This window comes from Octodon degus, unplaced genomic scaffold, assembly GCF_000260255.1.
Source record: "Octodon degus isolate 3935 unplaced genomic scaffold, OctDeg1.0 scaffold00071, whole genome shotgun sequence".
Classification (NCBI taxonomy): Eukaryota; Metazoa; Chordata; class Mammalia; order Rodentia; family Octodontidae; genus Octodon; species Octodon degus.
This window is the reverse complement of record NW_004524647.1, coordinates 7,346,411-7,364,851: the sequence shown is the minus strand read 5'-3', so window position 1 is coordinate 7,364,851 and position 18,441 is coordinate 7,346,411. Positions and strand designations below refer to the sequence as shown.

At 35.2% G+C, this 18,441-nt stretch overlaps 1 protein-coding gene across 12 annotated transcripts in view; it reads right to left on the bottom strand.

Moving 5' to 3' along the window:
* Clasp2 (cytoplasmic linker associated protein 2) overlaps positions 1 to 18,441 on the bottom strand; it is a 203,474-nt gene that overhangs the window by 143,953 nt on the left and 41,080 nt on the right. For 11 of the 12 annotated variants that reach the window (XM_023719722.1, XM_023719727.1, XM_023719721.1 and 8 more), the window contains exon 7: positions 10,269 to 10,339. In XM_023719722.1, the coding sequence (XP_023575490.1) occupies positions 10,269 to 10,339 (71 nt within the window). Of the gene's footprint in view, positions 1 to 5,366; positions 5,968 to 10,268; positions 10,340 to 18,441 lie in introns of those variants that run through there. The other variant, XM_023719731.1, reaches the window with a different exon arrangement.

Genomic DNA, 18,441 nt, shown 5'->3' with positions numbered 1-18,441 from the left:
GCCTGAAAATAAGATGGTGGCTAAATTTTAGTATTTATACAACGATGCTATGTTCTCAGCAAGTCAATCTTAATTATTTTACTTATAAAAAATAGAAGTCCAAGGGCCAACCAGATAGTTCTGCGGACTAAATACCTGCTTAGGCAGAGCACAGCAGCCAGGGTTGGATGGGGTAGGGGGGTGCTGGCCCCACCCTGGGGGCACACTGAGATGGTAATTGAGATCGGGCATGGTGTCGCACACCTGTGATCCCAGCACTTGCAAGGCTGAAAACAGGAGAATCACTAGGAGTCTGATCTACATAATGAGAACATGCACACCCTGTAGACCCTGCTCTCAGTTCATACAAAAAAAGTCCATTCCAGACAAAGTTTTTAACAGAGGCCAAGAAATGTAAGGTTTTTTATGAATTTCTAAGTAGATATAACTGACTAGTTAAAATTATATTTGAAAACTTCTATGACTTTTCTAAGAAGTATCTTCTAAAAATTCAAGATCTTCAGTTCAACAAAGTAAACAATTACAACTTAAATCATTGCCTTGCATCAATAAAATTAACAATATGTCACGATGACCATTATATTAAACTAAGTAAGAAACGAGAGCTGTGATTAGGTTTATTTTGAAACTTTACAAAATCACATTTCAAGTACCTGTAGTTAAATTTTTAAGGCAGTTACAGGCTTATAGCAGCTGTTAGGATAATTAAACTATACCATTCTACTTGTAGAAAAAAAAGGTATAAATTTTCCCTTAAAAATTCCAGTTAATCAGGAATATCAGGTTTGAAAATCTGATGGTACCTATTATGGGTGTCTCATTTTGCATCCAATGGATAAATAAGACTGTCTCAACTAGGCTATTTTATTTGAAAGTACAACATAAAGAATAGATGCTCTTTACAGTTTTACACTACAAGATGGATGGCCAGAGCCTTCAGTGGGGGCTACTATTGCTTTGTTTTAGTCACTAGTTATTTTCAATCTTAGTGATTGCTATTTACTGCCTATAATGCTAATGCTAAAACTTGAGTACCTTCTAATTTACTTCTTCTCCTCGTAGACTCCCTTCCCCCCATGACTGGTCCTAAAAGCTTGCTCTTTTATGCCAGTAAAGTAAAAAGTTAAGATTTTTACCTGCTGTGATTTAAATTACTAAAGCCAGGGCTGGGGTGCAATCAGTAGCATGGCCCTTGCCTAGCACATGTGAGGCCTTGAGTTTCATTCTCATTGCCACACAAAGTAAATAAATAATCCAATTCTAATGTGTCACAGAGGGTTTTAAGAGTATGAAAGAAGAAAGATCTATCCAGCATTACTTTCTTGCTACTGTTCCACACAACATAAACTACGTTTCACATATGTATGGAGAGGTCCCAGAAGCCAAAGGATCTCAAAGGCTGACTTTCTGCAAGCCAATTATACCATCAACTGAATATATTTTTAAAAGACACATTTTCGGAATAACAGTTTTAAAACATTAAAAGTTTAAAAACGATTTTCAGCAAAACTTTTTTCTTTCCAATCGTGGAACAGCATCGAAAGGCCGAATTTCTCTCTCGTGCTTTTGAGGCATATTGCAGGGCTCAGCATCACATAGTAATCCTATAGGTTTTTTGTTTTGTTTTGTTTTGTTTTCGTTTTTTAACTTTATGTTGGCTGTCCAGGGCAACTAAATAACCATCCTTGGATAAAGAGGAAAAAAAATTAAACTGAAAAAAAATACAAAGCCATCCCCATAACTTTTCAAGTAATAGTTATTACAGTGTTTCACAAATCTGAGTTTACTTAGAAATAAAGCTGTTGAAGTCTTTCATATGACCTCAAAGTTCACCTTACATAATGTATTCAATATATAATATATTAATAACTGGAATACATAAAGAGCAACCATAAATAATAAACAGGGCTAGGGAGACAGCTCGGCAGTCTAAGTGACTGCCTGGTAAGCATAACAACCTGAGTTTCAATCCCTGGTACCATATGCCATACGCATCCTGGTAGCCCAGGCACACTGTGCTAGCCCTGAAACCAGGTGTGGTGCCACACACCTGTAATCCCAGTGCTAGGGAGGCTGAGACAGGAGGATCACTATAAGTCTGAACTGTGTAGCAAGATCTTATATCAAATTTAAAAAAAATTAAATTAAAATTAAAAACAAAAGGTCAAAAAACTTACTTTTGAGGAAATCCACAGAAAATAAAAATAACCAAACATAAATATGACCAATGTTATCAGAAAGCAGAGATGTTCTACAGAGTGTGGTATATTTTTCATCTATGTGAATGTAAATTTTAAAAAGATAACAAAGTTGGGTGTGGTAGCACATGCCTGTAATCCCAATATTTTAGCTTGAATCTAGAAGCGCATCTAAAGCTTCATGTACTCACAGACAGGGTTTTTCAGAGGTGACTGGATCCAGGGTGTATGAATGTGGATTAACAGTGTGTTACCAGGTATTAAGATATGTAATTACATTAGTCCTTGACTGGTTTAACATGGTTCTGGGTATGGAAAATGGCAAGCCCCATCCTAGGTGTAGATGTCACCAATCAATAGGCTTAGAGCCTGGATGGAATACAAGAGGAAAAGAAGGTATGACTGTTGCTTGGTGCTTCTGGATACCCTGCTATGGACTGTTTCTCTTCTGCCATGCTATCTGGTCTTGGAGCTAGCTGATCATGGAACGAAACTTCTATGAGCTATAAGTCAAAAATAAACCTTTCCTCCTTAAACTTTGGGTATCAGAGACTTTGTTTCAGCAATGAGAAAGTAACTAAGACACCCAGCAATCAGAGATACTGAGGCAGAAGGATCATAAAATTTCAAGTCCCTCCTAGTTTTGAAAATTACAGACCTGTCTCAAAAATTAAAAAGTGGTGTGTGAGCTTAGTGGTAAAGCATCCTGAGCTCAATCCTTAGTACCAGTAAAAAACAAAACAAAAAAGGTTAATAATCACCAGAACTGAGAAGGACAGCAGGAACTACTGGTGGGAATGTGAATGGTAAGGCCTCTTTTACAATAAACACAATTGAAAATAGAAATTTTGATCCAGAAATGGCCTCCCTATTTTAAGAAATATTTGTATGTTTGTATGAAAACATATTGTTTCGACAAAAATATTTACTTGTAAGCCTTTTATATGAATTATATATGGTAATTAATACGAACTTCCATAAAAGATGAAATGGTTATGATATATTCATATTGTGGTATACAGTACTATGCAAGTTTAAACAAATGAGGCAGAATAACACATGAGAACATTTAAAATCTCCATGCCGTGGAGATGATGTAGCAAATGGAAAAAATTTATTTGGAGTATCATTTTATATACAGTCCAAACAAAATAATTTATTTCGATACTTATCATGCATGTTAAAACACAGTAAAAGGTGGGGAAATACTCTATATTAGTAAAAATCTTCACCTGTGCTTATATTTAGACTTGGGACTTGCAGGTAGTTCAGGAGGGATTTTGCTTTATCTTCATTATTTGATTACTTTTGAAAAGGACATATTTGCATAGGAGGTTTGTAATTAAAATTAATAAATAAGCAACATAGGTTAAAGATAGTGTAATTCATTTCTTATGTACGTTCACATCATTCTGGTATGGTATATCTGCATTGCATGTGACATAAACTGATATGCAGAAGAATATATATTAAACTGTCAAGGACTATAAATCTAAGATAGTGATAGATAGATAGACAGACAGACAGATAGACAGACTAACCAGACCTGTCTCAGTTATTCTGTTATTTTTAATAACAGCATATTTTCATAATCCAAAACAAGCATTCAATTTTAGAGAATTAGTTGGAAAGTTACCCTCCAAGCTTTATAAAGAGATTTTTAATTTTCAGAAAATCGATACATCTCTAAATATCTAGCTATCTCTGTTACACAAAAAATAAAAACCAGTCCAATGAATCTAAAATGTTCAAGAAAGAAAATAAAATCTGGATGTGACCCAAACCAAATGCAAAATTTAGAACTGCCTGCAAATTAAGATTAATTTAAATAAAACAAAATAAGAAGGAAAGAAACTTGGCACTGCCTTTAAATATATAAGACCTTGCCTGGATATCTTTTACCATAAAAATTTTAATAGTTAAAACTACATTCTCATTTATTTCCTTAGTCATATAAAAGTTACATAAATTCTTGGAATAAGTCATAACAATGTACAAAATTTAATTTACTATTATATTTATATTTAAATGTATGCAATAGTTTAAATGACTATTAATATCCTTTTGATGAGTTATATTCTAGTCCTCATAACCCTAAAGAAACAAAGTACCTAGAGAGAAGGGGTTATTATATAGTCATAGGAGGGCTGAAAATGTTAAGGGTTAAAATCTTTAAATAAAAACTCTGCCTTACGAACTTAATAAAAAACATTCAAAATATTGAGAAACTTCACATTTCCCTTTGCACCTATCTCTGATATTGATGTGATTATAAAATATATATCTAAGTATTCTAACAAAAGGTTTAATAATGCAGAAAAAAGGTTCCAATATTAAGTGTCATGAAGGATAATACTAAATGTACACTTGGGACTTTAAATTTTGTTTCAATTGGTTTTTTTTGTTTCTGGATCTGGGACATATCTCAGCAAGCCTCAATTTCCATCTGTCAACTAGACATACCAAAATACTATATACTTCACAGAGTTATTTGTACCTGAGGAGTTAACATATATTATATTTATCAAAGTGTTTTTAAAAATCATAAAGCACTATAGAAATGTTTTAAATTATCCTTACCAAAATAAAGCACTGCCAAAAATTACTTTTTAATCAAATTGTGTCCTGACAGAATTCTTAAAAGATTATTTTCTGGAAAACTATTAGAGCGATACTGACAAATCACAAACATTTTAATTAAAAGAGTGTACACAATAGTTTAAATTTTTCATCTTTTAATATTTTATTACCACAGAATTCTACTTGTATTGAATATAACAGGAAAGATGTCAAGACAGCGAATCAGACCTTCCTGTCAAATCTGTCATTGCTCCAAAGGCCATGTTCTCCTTTCAAAGCTTTTGTATACATTCCACGTTTCTTCCAATACCCCTTCCTATCCAACACCAAGGGCTGAAGGCTTGGCATAGGTTGCAAAATAAATTGTCACCTTATGTTTGCCAGATCCCATAAGAGACACATCAAGTGGAAATAGATACCAAATGACAAGCACACATATGCATAAATGCACACACAAGTATACATGCACACAAATACGTAAATGTCCTTCATTTTTAAAGGAGAAATATATTTCTTACACAGCAAATGATCGTCACCTTAACAGGAAGTATGTAACACAGCAAAAGAAGAAAAATAAATCTTACTCACCATCTCCCATAGCCATTCAAATGGTCCAGGGAGCTCTCTTAAACCAAGAGGTCAAACAGCACACCAAATAAGTGTAGCTCAGTGCCTGCGCCACCGGTTCGGCCTGCAGCCTGCAGACACCCAAAGCACTGTGTGACCCAGGCCGCGCTGCAGCTCTGCACCGCAATAGCCAACAGCTGCTACTCCACTTCAAAATAAAAGTCTGGGGTCTTGCTGAAAATCCTCGTTTATTTAGCAGAGCCTAGCAAGGTTTGATCAAGATTATTCTTTAACTGCACATATACTATTAGATACAGGTTGTGGCGTTTTTCCTTCTACAGGCTGCCCGAATTTTAATCTAAGAAAAGCTCTGGGAGCCAGTGAGTGCCATCCCACCGGGGGACTTTTAATGCAATCATCAAAACACAAGGCATGTGTTCAGCAATCATTTTCTGCTTCCCTAAAGATATCCATGTAATCAGAAGCAATCACATGATCTGATGGATTAGCTGATTTGCGCCTTTTTAAAAAGGTTTTCATTCTTTTGTCATTACCTTTTAATATTTACAACAGAAGATTGCTAGAAGTACACAAACAGGACTAGCCCAGTTTCCATGATTAACTGCTCTCATTATGCAGGAAGCATTTCAGGCTGCCGTAAACAAATCACGTCAAAGGCAGCCCATCAAAGGCTGCTCTTGTGTTCGGACAGCAGGGCCACATGGAACAAAGCTTGCTTCTGGAGGAGAGAGAACCTAGCCAGTGCGCAGCTGCAGGGACGCAGAGCACCCTCTATCCAGGCTACATAACCATAAGCATATTATCAAGCTCGCAGAAGCTAGGGCCCATGGCATAAACAGATGTGTTTTAAAATCAACCTACAAAAAGAGCTGCTTTGCCTTCTACTGCAAGATATATTATAAAACTAGGATGGAAGTTACCTTATTGACTCATATAAATGAAACATAAAGGTACATTTCAAAGGCTGCATTTCATTGCCAGCCTCTAACAGCAATTAATTCTTTTCCTACCAACTCTTTCCTATAAAGATGCTAAGTGCTTTATCATGATTGTATGCCAAACTGTTATGTCCTCTATACACACACACACACACACACACACACACACACACACACACACAGCCCCCCAAAGGAAAATTATATATAATTTTTTTTAAGTGAAAGAGAAAAATCTGTAGTCACAGCCACCAACACTGCTGGTGTTTACATCTTGGTTGGTGTAGGAAACTCTAAAAAGTTCTATGACAACACCAGACCTTCCCTTAAACACAGGGGGCCTCCAACTTCCAGGCTTTTCCATCCTAGTAGGCTAATGTTGCCTGCTTTGAGGCACAACATAATGAGTTTTAATCTTAGCTAATTCTATTGTACTTAAAGACTCTAACTTCTGTAACATGACAATTAAAAACAGAATAGAAAAACCCTCCAGAAAACAACAAAATTACATTTATTACTATTCCTAAACTAAATGATAGGCTCAAGTCTCTGATGACATAATTCACTTAGTGTTCTAGAATATGCTGAACTAATGCAAGAGTCAAAGCAATCAAGTCAAAGGATTCAATCAGAACTGAAATCAAGAATATAGCTATGAAAAAAAAAAGAATATAGCTATGGCAATTATGAAAGAAAGCAGACAAAAGTATGTAAGAGTTGTGTACTATTATATATACAAGGGGAAAAAACGGTAAAATAAAGACCTCAACACAACAGATGTAAATAAAATAGTGGTAAGCCATGTCAGTCCTACACAGCACTTCCTTTTCTATCCTAAAATACTTTATAGGATTCCTATTTCTGGAAGTCCATCCGCATTCCTCCCATTGTTTTTCTCCCATTATCCAGTGTAACCACATTGTATATTCCTTTGTTTACTTGTTTATGATCCATCTCCCTGCCCAAGATATAGGCTCTTTAAGGGTAGAAACTTTTTCTTTTTTCTTTTCTTTTTTTTTGAGATAAGGTCACACTACATAGTACAGGCTGGCCTTGAAATTATTAAGTAGCCAAGGCTGACCACAAATTCATGGCAATCCTGTTTCAGTCTCTTTATGTGCTGGGATTATAGGCATGTATCACCATGCCTAGCTAAATTATCTTCTTTACTGTTAAGACATTATTTAATTTACATTTTGAGAGATTCACTCCAACTTCTGGGTAACAAATGAATTCTCAGAAGCAAACATAGAACAGTAGTCTCCTGCAGTATGCAGATTAAAAAGACCTAAACAACATTTAAGAGCACAGTGCTAGCATACACATTTTAAAAATAGACAAATTTAAGATACATAGGTATATCAGAGACAGAAATCATTTATTAGTTAAAATAGGAAATCAAGTCAGGTTTCTAGCTTGAGCCAGTGGTCACGCCACTGACTGAAAGAGACAAGACTAGGGAAGAAACAGATTTAAGAAGCAAAAATAAAAACAGGGTTTTACTTCTGGATATAGTAAGCCTGAAGTGGCCATTAGACATCCAGATGGAAATGTTGTTTAGGCTACAAGCTACCAAGACTAGAGCATAAAGGAGAGATGAAGGACAGCTAGAAGAATATATTAATGAAGAAGGAAAGTGGGAAGGAGAAATGGAGAGTGAGAGAGGATAGAAAGGGTCCCTGGGCCCAAGGATCTGTCAACATGACAAATGGGCTCTCTTCTTCTATTCCCTCCCTCATTAACTAATTCATTCAAGTATTTTTCAATGAAACCATAATATAGTTGTCCCTCAGTATCTATAGGGGATTGATTCTGGGGCCCTCCAAGGATAGTAAAATCTGAAGATGTCAAGTTCCTTACATGAAATGGTATAGTATAAGATATATGATGTGTTATATACAGGTATCAAATACCCACAATAAATGTAAACATTTTGTTATAAACACTGGCTAAGAATAACAGTAAGAATGAAAATGAGGGAAAGGGATTTAGAACTGGAGGAAGGTAGGTGGGAAAGAGAAAGGGATTAAAAAGAAGCAAATTGTGTTATATATAAATGCACGTTCTCTTCAAGATGAATTTAAATTTCATGTACTGCAAACATTAATTTTAAAAAATGGTGTAGTATCTGCATATAACCTATACATCCTACCACATACTGTACTTCTATTACCTAAACAATGTAAACATTTTGTATACTATGTTGTTTAGGGAATGACAAGAGAACTCAGTACATGTTTAGGACAGAGGCAAATACAGTAGATCTAAATATACTTTCAATGTGTAGTTGGCTGAATTTGTGGCTATGTAATCTGCAGACATGGAAACTGAATACAGAGGGCCTACTGTACTATCATCAAAATGGCTTATTTTCTGTATCCCAATATATATAGTATACTATAGAATTTAACTTTCACATTTGAGCATGTTTGAAATATTTAGGTCATAATCTCTAATACAATATCTAGGATTCCTTCTGAAAAAAATGCCTACTACCTCCAAAATACCCTGTTTTTGGAGTGATAAACAAGAGGGGAAAAAGAATAGGAAATAAGCTCCTATTCTAAAAGTAACAAAAATAAATATATTAAATATATTTAAATACCTTATCAAACACATTAACAGTGCCTTCAAAATAAAATAAAACATAGCCTGTAACTCCAGTATTTGGGAGGCTGAATAGGAGGATCGCTGTGAATTTGAGGCCACCTTGTGCTACAAAATTAATTCAAGGCCAGCCTGAATTGCATAGTGAAACCCTACCTCAAAAAGACAATAATAATGTTATTATTACTATTATTATTATTAAGCCATATAAACAAGACTCTTAATTTTATAATACATATCATACATTTTTCCTTAAGAACTATAACTATATAGTCTGGAACACACATATAAGAATGTTATGAAAACATGAAAGTCTCAGTTTAAGAAATTTTGGCAACTGTCCTTGCTGCTTTTGGTTTCTATAGACATGTACAGAGGCAACTGATGGAAAAATTAGGACAAGGTACTTAAACACTTCCTATTCAGAGAAGAAAAGTGAGAAACAGTAGGCAATGAGGGTGAGAACTGATGGCACTGAACTCAATTTATGCTTCAGAAGTAATTTAGATTAGGTTAGACATAAAAACACTAAATTATCATTACATCTTACTTCCCGTACCACAACATAGTTCAGTCTTGGTATAACCTACAGAAAAGAAAAAAAAAAAAAAAACCTGTATATTTTTAACTGGCTTTACTATTACCTAACTATAAGTTCATATAACAAATATTTTCCTTTAACATCATTTACATTATCAAGCTTAGTGCAGTCTAATATAAAGCTCCTTTCTTAGGTATGAAAAAAATCTATTATTAATCCTTGGAAACAATATATTCTTCACATATGTGAGTAATTAATATCTAAAGACAAATCTAGGCAAATGCTACTCAATAAAATTGAACATAATTTATTAGCATTATAAAGAAGCACCACAAAATCAAAGACCAATTTATCTATAAGTGAGAATATTAACATCAAATCTCACTGAATTCCAATTTAGTCTCATTCTACTAAGAAGATAAAGATGATTATTCTAGTGAAGTTTTGTGGTTTTTCTCTTCACCACTATCATCACTGAGAGTCTGCATATAGATGAAACTGAGCCTCTGTAACACACTATTTCTACTAAAAACAATCTGGAAATGAAAACCCCATTTCACGCATAGAACATAGAGGAATATTTCAATACAAAAGACACAAAAAATACAGTAAAAGACTGTCATCTTACACAATAGATCAACTATTAAATTTTTACTTCAAAAAGGGTAAAGGAATAGCTAATGATCAGCAGTAAAAAAATGTGTTATTATACCCCAAGTAAGTTTTCCCTTATAAAATCAACCCTTCTGTATAGTGATCTAAAAATCGGCATGAAAACACATTGTAGTTTGAGATTGTGAATAACTTAAGTATTCTTACCTTTGCAGACACTCAAAATCATACCACCTGAATTTTGTACTTCGTCAAATTTGGCAAATATCATCTCTAATCTGCGAATAAAGAATAAATTGCTTATACTTAAAAGATGATTAAAACAATTTCTTCTGCTGTCTTCCTTAGAAAAAAACAATTCTAAGGATCCAGCTAGTTCTTTATACAAGTATTTTTTATACTTAATTCACTAAAAGAAGACACAAAACCCATCTTTTAAGTTGAGAGGAAAAGTCAAATACGGGCAGGACTCTACATACTTGTAGGTATGCTTGTAAAAACACAATTTTCACATAAAGGAGTTGTGCAGTAAAACACCTACTCCAAACTCAGCAAAATCTTCTAGTTAAAACTTATAATAAATTCATTTAGGCACCAATATAAACTTTTAAAAGCACATTGAAAACCCTGCTAAGAAACTGAAGGCAAACATAAAAACAATAAAATCTACAACATTAGACATGAAGGGCCAGCCAAATAGTTCAGCAGATTAATACGCCTGCAAGCAGGCTCAGGGGCCAGGGGTTCAATCCCTGGGGCCTGCCATGCAAGCCCTGCCCCAAGAGCATGCTGAGACGGCAATTGAGACTGGTTGTGGTGGCACACTTCTATAATCCCAGCTCTTGGGAGGCTGTAAACAGGCGGATCACTGTGAGTGAGACCCTGAACACCCTGTAGACTCTTCCCTAAAATAAAAATAAATAAATAAATTAGAAATGAAAGTGATGCTGCTATGACTGATAATATGATGCACTCCCTAATAACCTATTTTCATATCATACCAGTTTCCCTGCACTACTAGTTTTATATTCAGGACAGCTACTTTTTCTTTACTTCTGCTATTCTCTTTAATTAAAAATATGTATCTTAGATCCCAGCACTCAGGAAGCTGAAACAGGAGGATTATTATAAGTTTGAGGGCTGCCAGAACTATCCAGTGAGCCTCTGCCTCAAAAAAATTTTAAAAAGGTTTATTACAAAATACACAAAATAAAGAAATATAAATAGGAATTAAAAATATACATTTTCATCACTCAAACTTACATTATTTCTGATGTTTTTACTGTATATTCATGTATAAATTTTCTTCAGAATGAAATGGGATCACATTGAGAGTGCTTTTTGAAAAATTTGCCTTTCTTTTATTTTCTAGTATTTCACACTATGGTTTATTCTTAAATTCATGACTTTAAGATTTGAGAAAGGGAAGAGAGCCACTGGCAATCTGTCTTGATTGACAATTGTTTTTCTCTGGCTTACCCTTATGTTTCTGTCATAACTTTTATTTCCTAAAACCTTCCTTAAGCACTGATCCACATTCTGTCATTTGTTACTTATGAACTGAGGACATAGATACTGTGTAAAGTACAAATGTTATTAGCTAATATAGTAATAAATAATTTTTGAAAATCCTCTAAGAGATTTTCTAAACCATTACCTCACCTTCTATCCCTGCTAGTGCAACAAATACAACTAGTTACACATATGAAAGCACTCAGTGGAAAGACACAGGACCCTTCATCCTACAGAGTACTATCTTCCAAATGAGAAAGGAGACCCAAATCAGGCTTCCCAAAGACATTTTCATGAAACAGAAGGGAACACTGGCATTGGAAGCTGGCACTAAGAATGAAGTCCAGACAAGCAGAACAGAGAGGATTTAGGAAAGGTATTGGGGAGGGGGGAGAGTAAGATGTTCAAAAGAAGCATGAAATTGAGCTGAGGATGTAGCTCAGTGGTAAAGTGCTTGCCTAGTATGCATGAGACCCTAGGTCCGATCCCCAGCACCTCATAAAAAGAAAGAAAAGGAAAAAAGAAGAAGCATAAGATTAACACTCAGCTACAGATCAAGAAAATGGGAGTAGGGAAGTTAGGACAGAAAGTTCAAAGAAGAAGCCAGGGATATAGTTTAGTAGCACATCACCCGCCTGACAAGTGCAAGGTTCTGAGTTCAATTCCTACTACCCCCAAAAAATGACAGCTCAAAGAAAAAGTGGGTTGTTGAGAAACTGAGGCAAGGCAGATAAAACACTAAGCAGAGAATGGATATGCAGGCAGATTTACTGGAAAGACAAGACAACTAAAATGTTAAATATAGGGCCACCACAATAGCTCAGAGGTCTAATTGCCTGCCAAGACAAGCACAAGGACCCAGGTTCGATCCCCGGCACTACATGCTGATCTCTGAGGCAAGTGCAATGACCCGGATTCAATCCCCAGTATTATGTGCCGATCCCCACTACATGTCATGCCAGCCCTGCCCCAGGCACTCTGAGCCAACCACCAAGACCAGGTGTGGTGGCACACACCCGTAAGCCTAGTGCTAGGGAGGCTGAAACAGGTGTATCACTATGAGTTGGAGCTGCATAGTGAGACCCTGTACCAAATACATAAATTTTTTTTAAAAAAGATAAATATAAAACAGCTATCCACATGGAAGAATGGTTAGCACTCAGCTCCCACTCCCTATAGTCTAACTCTATGAGAGAAGGAAAACAGCTGACCTATTCCCCTCCACTCATCCATCCTCTGGGTTTTGGCAAGGAGAATGAGAAACATTTATGAATTTCATAGTTCAGAGGTGCAAACTCATTAAAATAACTAAGACCTACTTCAAGGACTAAGTAAGACTTCCCCCTTCTCATCTTACCATTGTACTACCAAAGCCTGTTCAGGGAATTTCCTTTAACCTGGTAGGTCCATCAATGTTCAGGATTAACAAAAGCAAAACTCATAAGGCATATTAAAAGGCTAGACAAAGAGACAGAGAGAGAAAGAGTGCAAGTAAGCACGAGCAAGCAAGCATAAGCTTGAGCACACAATGTAAAGAAACAGTAACTGTAAAAACCAAACTCAAATGTGGTAGGTATGCTGGAATTATGAGACTAGGAATTTTTTAAACAGTATGCTGAAGGCTATAATGAATAAAGTTGCAAAAAAAAAAAAAAGATGACTAACCACAAAAATGGAAATTCTAATAGAGAACTAAAAAAAAGGAGGAAGATTAAAAAACAGTAACTGAAAAAACAAGAGTCTTTAGAGGGACATATTTTTAAACTGGATATTAAGTAGGAAAAGAATCTGTGAGCCCGAGGATATCTCAATAAAATTCTCCAATTTAGGGGAGCAAAAAAGAAGAGACTATCTAAGAATGGTGAGGCAGCTACATAAGACATAACATACACATAACAAGAATACAAAAATAAAAAATGAACAGAAGAAAAACTTCAAACAAAAATCACTGAGAATGTCCCTCAAATTAATGTATACCAAATCATAAGTGCAGGAAGCTAAGAGAATAGAAAACAAGATGTCAGGACTACACCTAAGCATATTGTTTAATTACAGAAAATCAAAGATACGGAAAAAGATATTCTAAGAAGTTAGAGAGGGAAAAAACACTGCAGTTATACAGGGCAGAAGTACATTCAAATTCTCAGAAAACATGCAAGCAGAAAGAGAGGGAAAAAAAATCCACCAACCCAGAATTCTGTACGTCATGAAAGTATCCCTGAAAAGTGACAGAGCTCAAGAATTTCTCAAATAAACATAAACAGGAATTTGCCACCTCCAAGCCTTTCCTCATTAAGAAATGTTAAAAGGAGTTCTTCAGAAAGAAGGACAATTATATAGAAACTTAAACCTCATAGGAGACTAATAAAGAAACACACACCGGAGAATAAATTAGAAAAATAAAGTAAAATAAAAACTTTCCCCAGCACTCTGGAAAGCTGAGGCAGGAGGACAAATTTAATCCTAGACTGGTCAACTCTGACAGATTGACAGATTCTGTTTCAAAATTTAATAAATGATAAATAAAGGGGTTAGGAATGTAGCTCAGTGTGAAGGCATTTAACCCCCAGTTCTATAAGGAGGAAAAAATATTCTTTCACCTTTTTATTCTTTTTTCTTTATAGTACTGGGGATTGAACTTGGGCCCCACATGTGCTAGGCAAACAGTCTTATCACTGAGTTACAATACCTAGCCATTGGTTTTTACAATTCTTGATAAAGTTAATAGATAAAAGGTTTAAAATAATTGTAACAACAAAAAATCCAATTATGCATACTTATATCTGTGTATTTATAGTATGTATCTTCATGTATGCTATCTAGAAGTAAAACGAATGACAGCAATATGGAATAGGAGGGAGAAATTAGGATTATTTTTGTCATAGGTACTCGCTCTATCTAGGAAGTGGTATAGTGTTACTTAGAAATAGGCATGAATTAGTGGTAGATGTACATTACAAGCCCAACAAAATCACTAAAATTTTTTAAAGTGTATAAATAATGTGTTAAGAAAGGAAACAAAATGGAATCATAACTCAACTTTACATAGAGAAACAATAGTGAAAGCTACAGAAAGTGGAAGGCTAAATTAAATGCAAAATAAGCAGAAGAAAAAATAAAAGCAAGAGAACAAATTAATGACATTAAAAGCAAGAAATCAACAAGAGAAAAATCAAAAGCTAGTTCAATGAAAAGGTCAATGAAAATGATAACCCTCCAGGGCAAGGCTAAGACAGAGGGAAGACACAAAACACTAATATCAAAAATGAAAGATGAACTTAATATAGATCCCCTAGACAGTATAAAGATAATTTATATGATCCGGTCCCTAGTGCCTGAGGGGAGAAGGGGAAGGGAGGGAGTGGAGGGGAGCGGAGGAAGAAAAGCATTTGACAAAAGCCAACATTCACTCATGACATTTAAAAAACTAAAACTCAGTGAACTGGGAATAGAAGAGAACTTGCTCAAATTGATTTGAGAAAACAAAATAAAATCAGAAACAAACAAAAACACCTAGAGCTAACTTAATGATAAGAAACTAGAAAATTTCTCAGTAAGATCATAAATAAGGCAAGAATGTCTCTACTTGCTCTTGTTAACATTGTATTGGAAACCCTAAGTAGTGTAAGAAAAGCAAAGAAAATAAAAGGCATATAGATTAAGAAGAAATATATAAAACTGCTTTGTTTAAAATTGACATGATCATCTATAGCAAAAATAAAAATGAACTGAAAAAAGCTTCTGGAACTAATAAGCAATTATGTAGCAAGGTCTCAAGACACACAGTCAACTGCCTTCCTATACAGCCTTTCTTTCATATTTCCCCAGGAATGATTCTAGAAAACCCCACTGAATAAAAAAATCTGCAGATGTTTATTTAAATCCCTTCTATAAAATGACATAGGGGCCAGGGAGATAGCTCAGTAGAACAAGTGCTTGCCTGGCAAGCGCAGGGTCCTGAGTTCAATCCCTGGTACCAGAAAAAATAAATGAATAAATAAAATGACATAGTATTTGCATATAATGTAATCAGCTCCTCCTGTATACATTAAATCATCTCTGGTTTACTTACCTAACACAATTTAAACACTAGCTAAATAGTTGTCAGTATTGTTCAGGGAACAAGGACTCCTCCCCACAAAAAGTCTGTACGCATAAAACTTTTTTCCCCAAACTACTTTCAATCTAGTTACTTGAATCTGGAGGTTTGGAACCAATGGACATGAAGGGCAAACTGTCCATGAGCAATGAACATGTGAATTTTTTTTTTTTTTTTGGGTGGAACCGGGGATTGAACTCAGGCCCCTGCGCTTGCCAGGGAAGCGCTTATTCCACTGAGCCATATCCCTGGCCCCGAACAAGTGAAATTTTAAATTTTAAAAAATACTACTTGTATTAGTGTCCCCCAAAATGAAACACTCAGCTATAATCTAACAAAGTATACACAAGAACTATATGGGAAATGTGAAAAATTCTGATGAAAAAGAATGAAACAGAGATACATTCCACATTCAATGGATAGGACAACTACTGTCAAGCTGTCAGTTCTTCCCAACTTAATCTATAAATTCAATGCAGTATCAATCAATCTGTCAGTAAGTTATCTTGCATATACCAACAAATATCCTAAAATTAAAATGGGGAGGAAAAGACTGAGAATAGCTTACAAGAGACAAAGAAAAAAAAAAAAAAAAAACAACTAAAAATTTAGAAATGCCTCTTGACCTAGCTATACCTCTCCTCAAAGGCCACTGAGATAGCTCAGTGGACTAAATGCCTGCTTTGGCGAGCCCAGGGACTGGGGTTCAATCCCCAGCATCACATGTCGTGCCAGCCCCACCCCTGGGCATGCTGAGCTGGCCACCAAGTCCAGGCCTGGTGGTGCAGGCCTGTAATCCCAGCACTGGGGTGGCTGAAAACAGAAGGATCACTACGAGCCCAAGCTGTGTAGTAAGACACTGTACCATATACATTAAAAAAAAAAACAAACAACTTTCTTTACCTCTCCCTGGTCTATTACCAAAAGATTAAAGGATACCATACTAGTAATAAATATACACCCAATATCTACAGTGACATAATTCACAATAGCTACACTCTGGAAACAAGCCTAGAAGCCCATCAAAAAAAAGAATGGATATTTATGGGGGCCGGGGAGATAGCTCAGTAGAATAAGCGCTTGCCTGGCAAGCTCAAGGGCCTGAGTTAAATCCCTGGTTCCACCAAAAAAAAAAAAAAAAAAAAAGAATGGATAGGGAAAAATGTGACATATATTTGAATATTATTCAACCATAAATAAGAATGAAGTCATGTCATTTGCAGGAAAAATGGATGGAGCTGGAAATCATCACTCTAAGGGAAATAGGCCAGACTCAGTTAATTACCACATTGTCTCTTATATGAGAAAAATAAAATATAAATACATAATGGAGAGATCATTGAAAACTAGAAGAAAGGGACTGAGGTAAGCAAGAAGAAATAGGCAGATAAAAGGACTGAAAATGATCAAAGTAAGTTATATGCATATACCAATTCCCCCAAACAAAACTCACTATCCTGTACTAACACATGCACTAATTTAAAAAACCTGAAGATGAAAAACCAAGTTGAAAGACTACCTGATTTCAAGTCTTACCACAGTGCCGGCAAGCCTACGGAACATGTGCTGCAGCTGGCTATTTACATCACTGCAAACTCTGAAAGGCTTGCGATCACTGCTATAAACCTACAAGCAGTGTGGTACTGAGAAAGAATAGCAAATGGATAGTGAGAACAGAAAAAATCCCAGAAATGGACCTACATAAATAAAATTAATGTAATTAATCTTTGGGAAAAAAAGCAAAGACAATATAATGAAGATAGTCTTCCAATAAACAGTGCTAGGAAAATTACATATTTACATATAAATGAAGGAATTTAAGTATAGATCTTATATTCTTCCAATTAACTTGAAATGCTTCATGGAACTAAATGTAAAATAAAAAAACTATAAAATGCACAGATGACAACATAAGAGAAATTAGTTGATATTGGGTTTATTTATTTTTAGTATGGGGAATCAAACTCAGGACCTTGTGCTTATCAGGCAGGCACTTATGCCACTGAGCTACATCTCTGGGCCTGCTATCGGGTTTAGTGGTGAATTTTTAAATATGGCATCCACATTGGACATAACTAAGAAGATGAACTTCATTAAAACTAAAATCTTCTGCTCTGAAATGGGTGCTATAAAAGAAATAAGGCAAGCCACACACAGGAACAATTTGTTCATATTTGCAAAAGATTCCCAAAGTATAGAAAAAACTTATAAGAAAATGAACCATCCAATTTAAAAACTGGCAAAATCTAAACAGACATTTCACCAAAGAATATATTCAAATAGCAATTGTGAACATGAAGAGATGTTATCACAAGTTATCAGAGAACTTCAAATTAAAAGACCCATAAGACACTGCAACAAACCATTTAGAATGATCAAATCTAAAACAATGATAATACTAAAAGCTGGCAAAACTATAAACTATAAGGCAACAAGAACTCTCATTGCTGGTGGGAATGCAAAATGGGACTGCTACTTTGGAAGATAGTTCATTTTCCTTTTTTTTTTTTTTTTTTTTTGATAGTTCACCTTCTTAAAAAACTAAAAAACCCTACAAGCTAGGGATGTGGCTAAGCGGCAGAGATCCTGACTTGCATGCACTAAGCCCTGTGTTCAACTTCCAGCACTGCAAAAACGATAAACATATACCACCATTGAACACAACAATCATATGCCTTGCTATTTACCAAAAAAGAGGAAAACTTGAACCCAAACAAAAACCAGAACCCATTATTATTATTATTTTGTGTGTGTGTGTGTTTTAGGAAA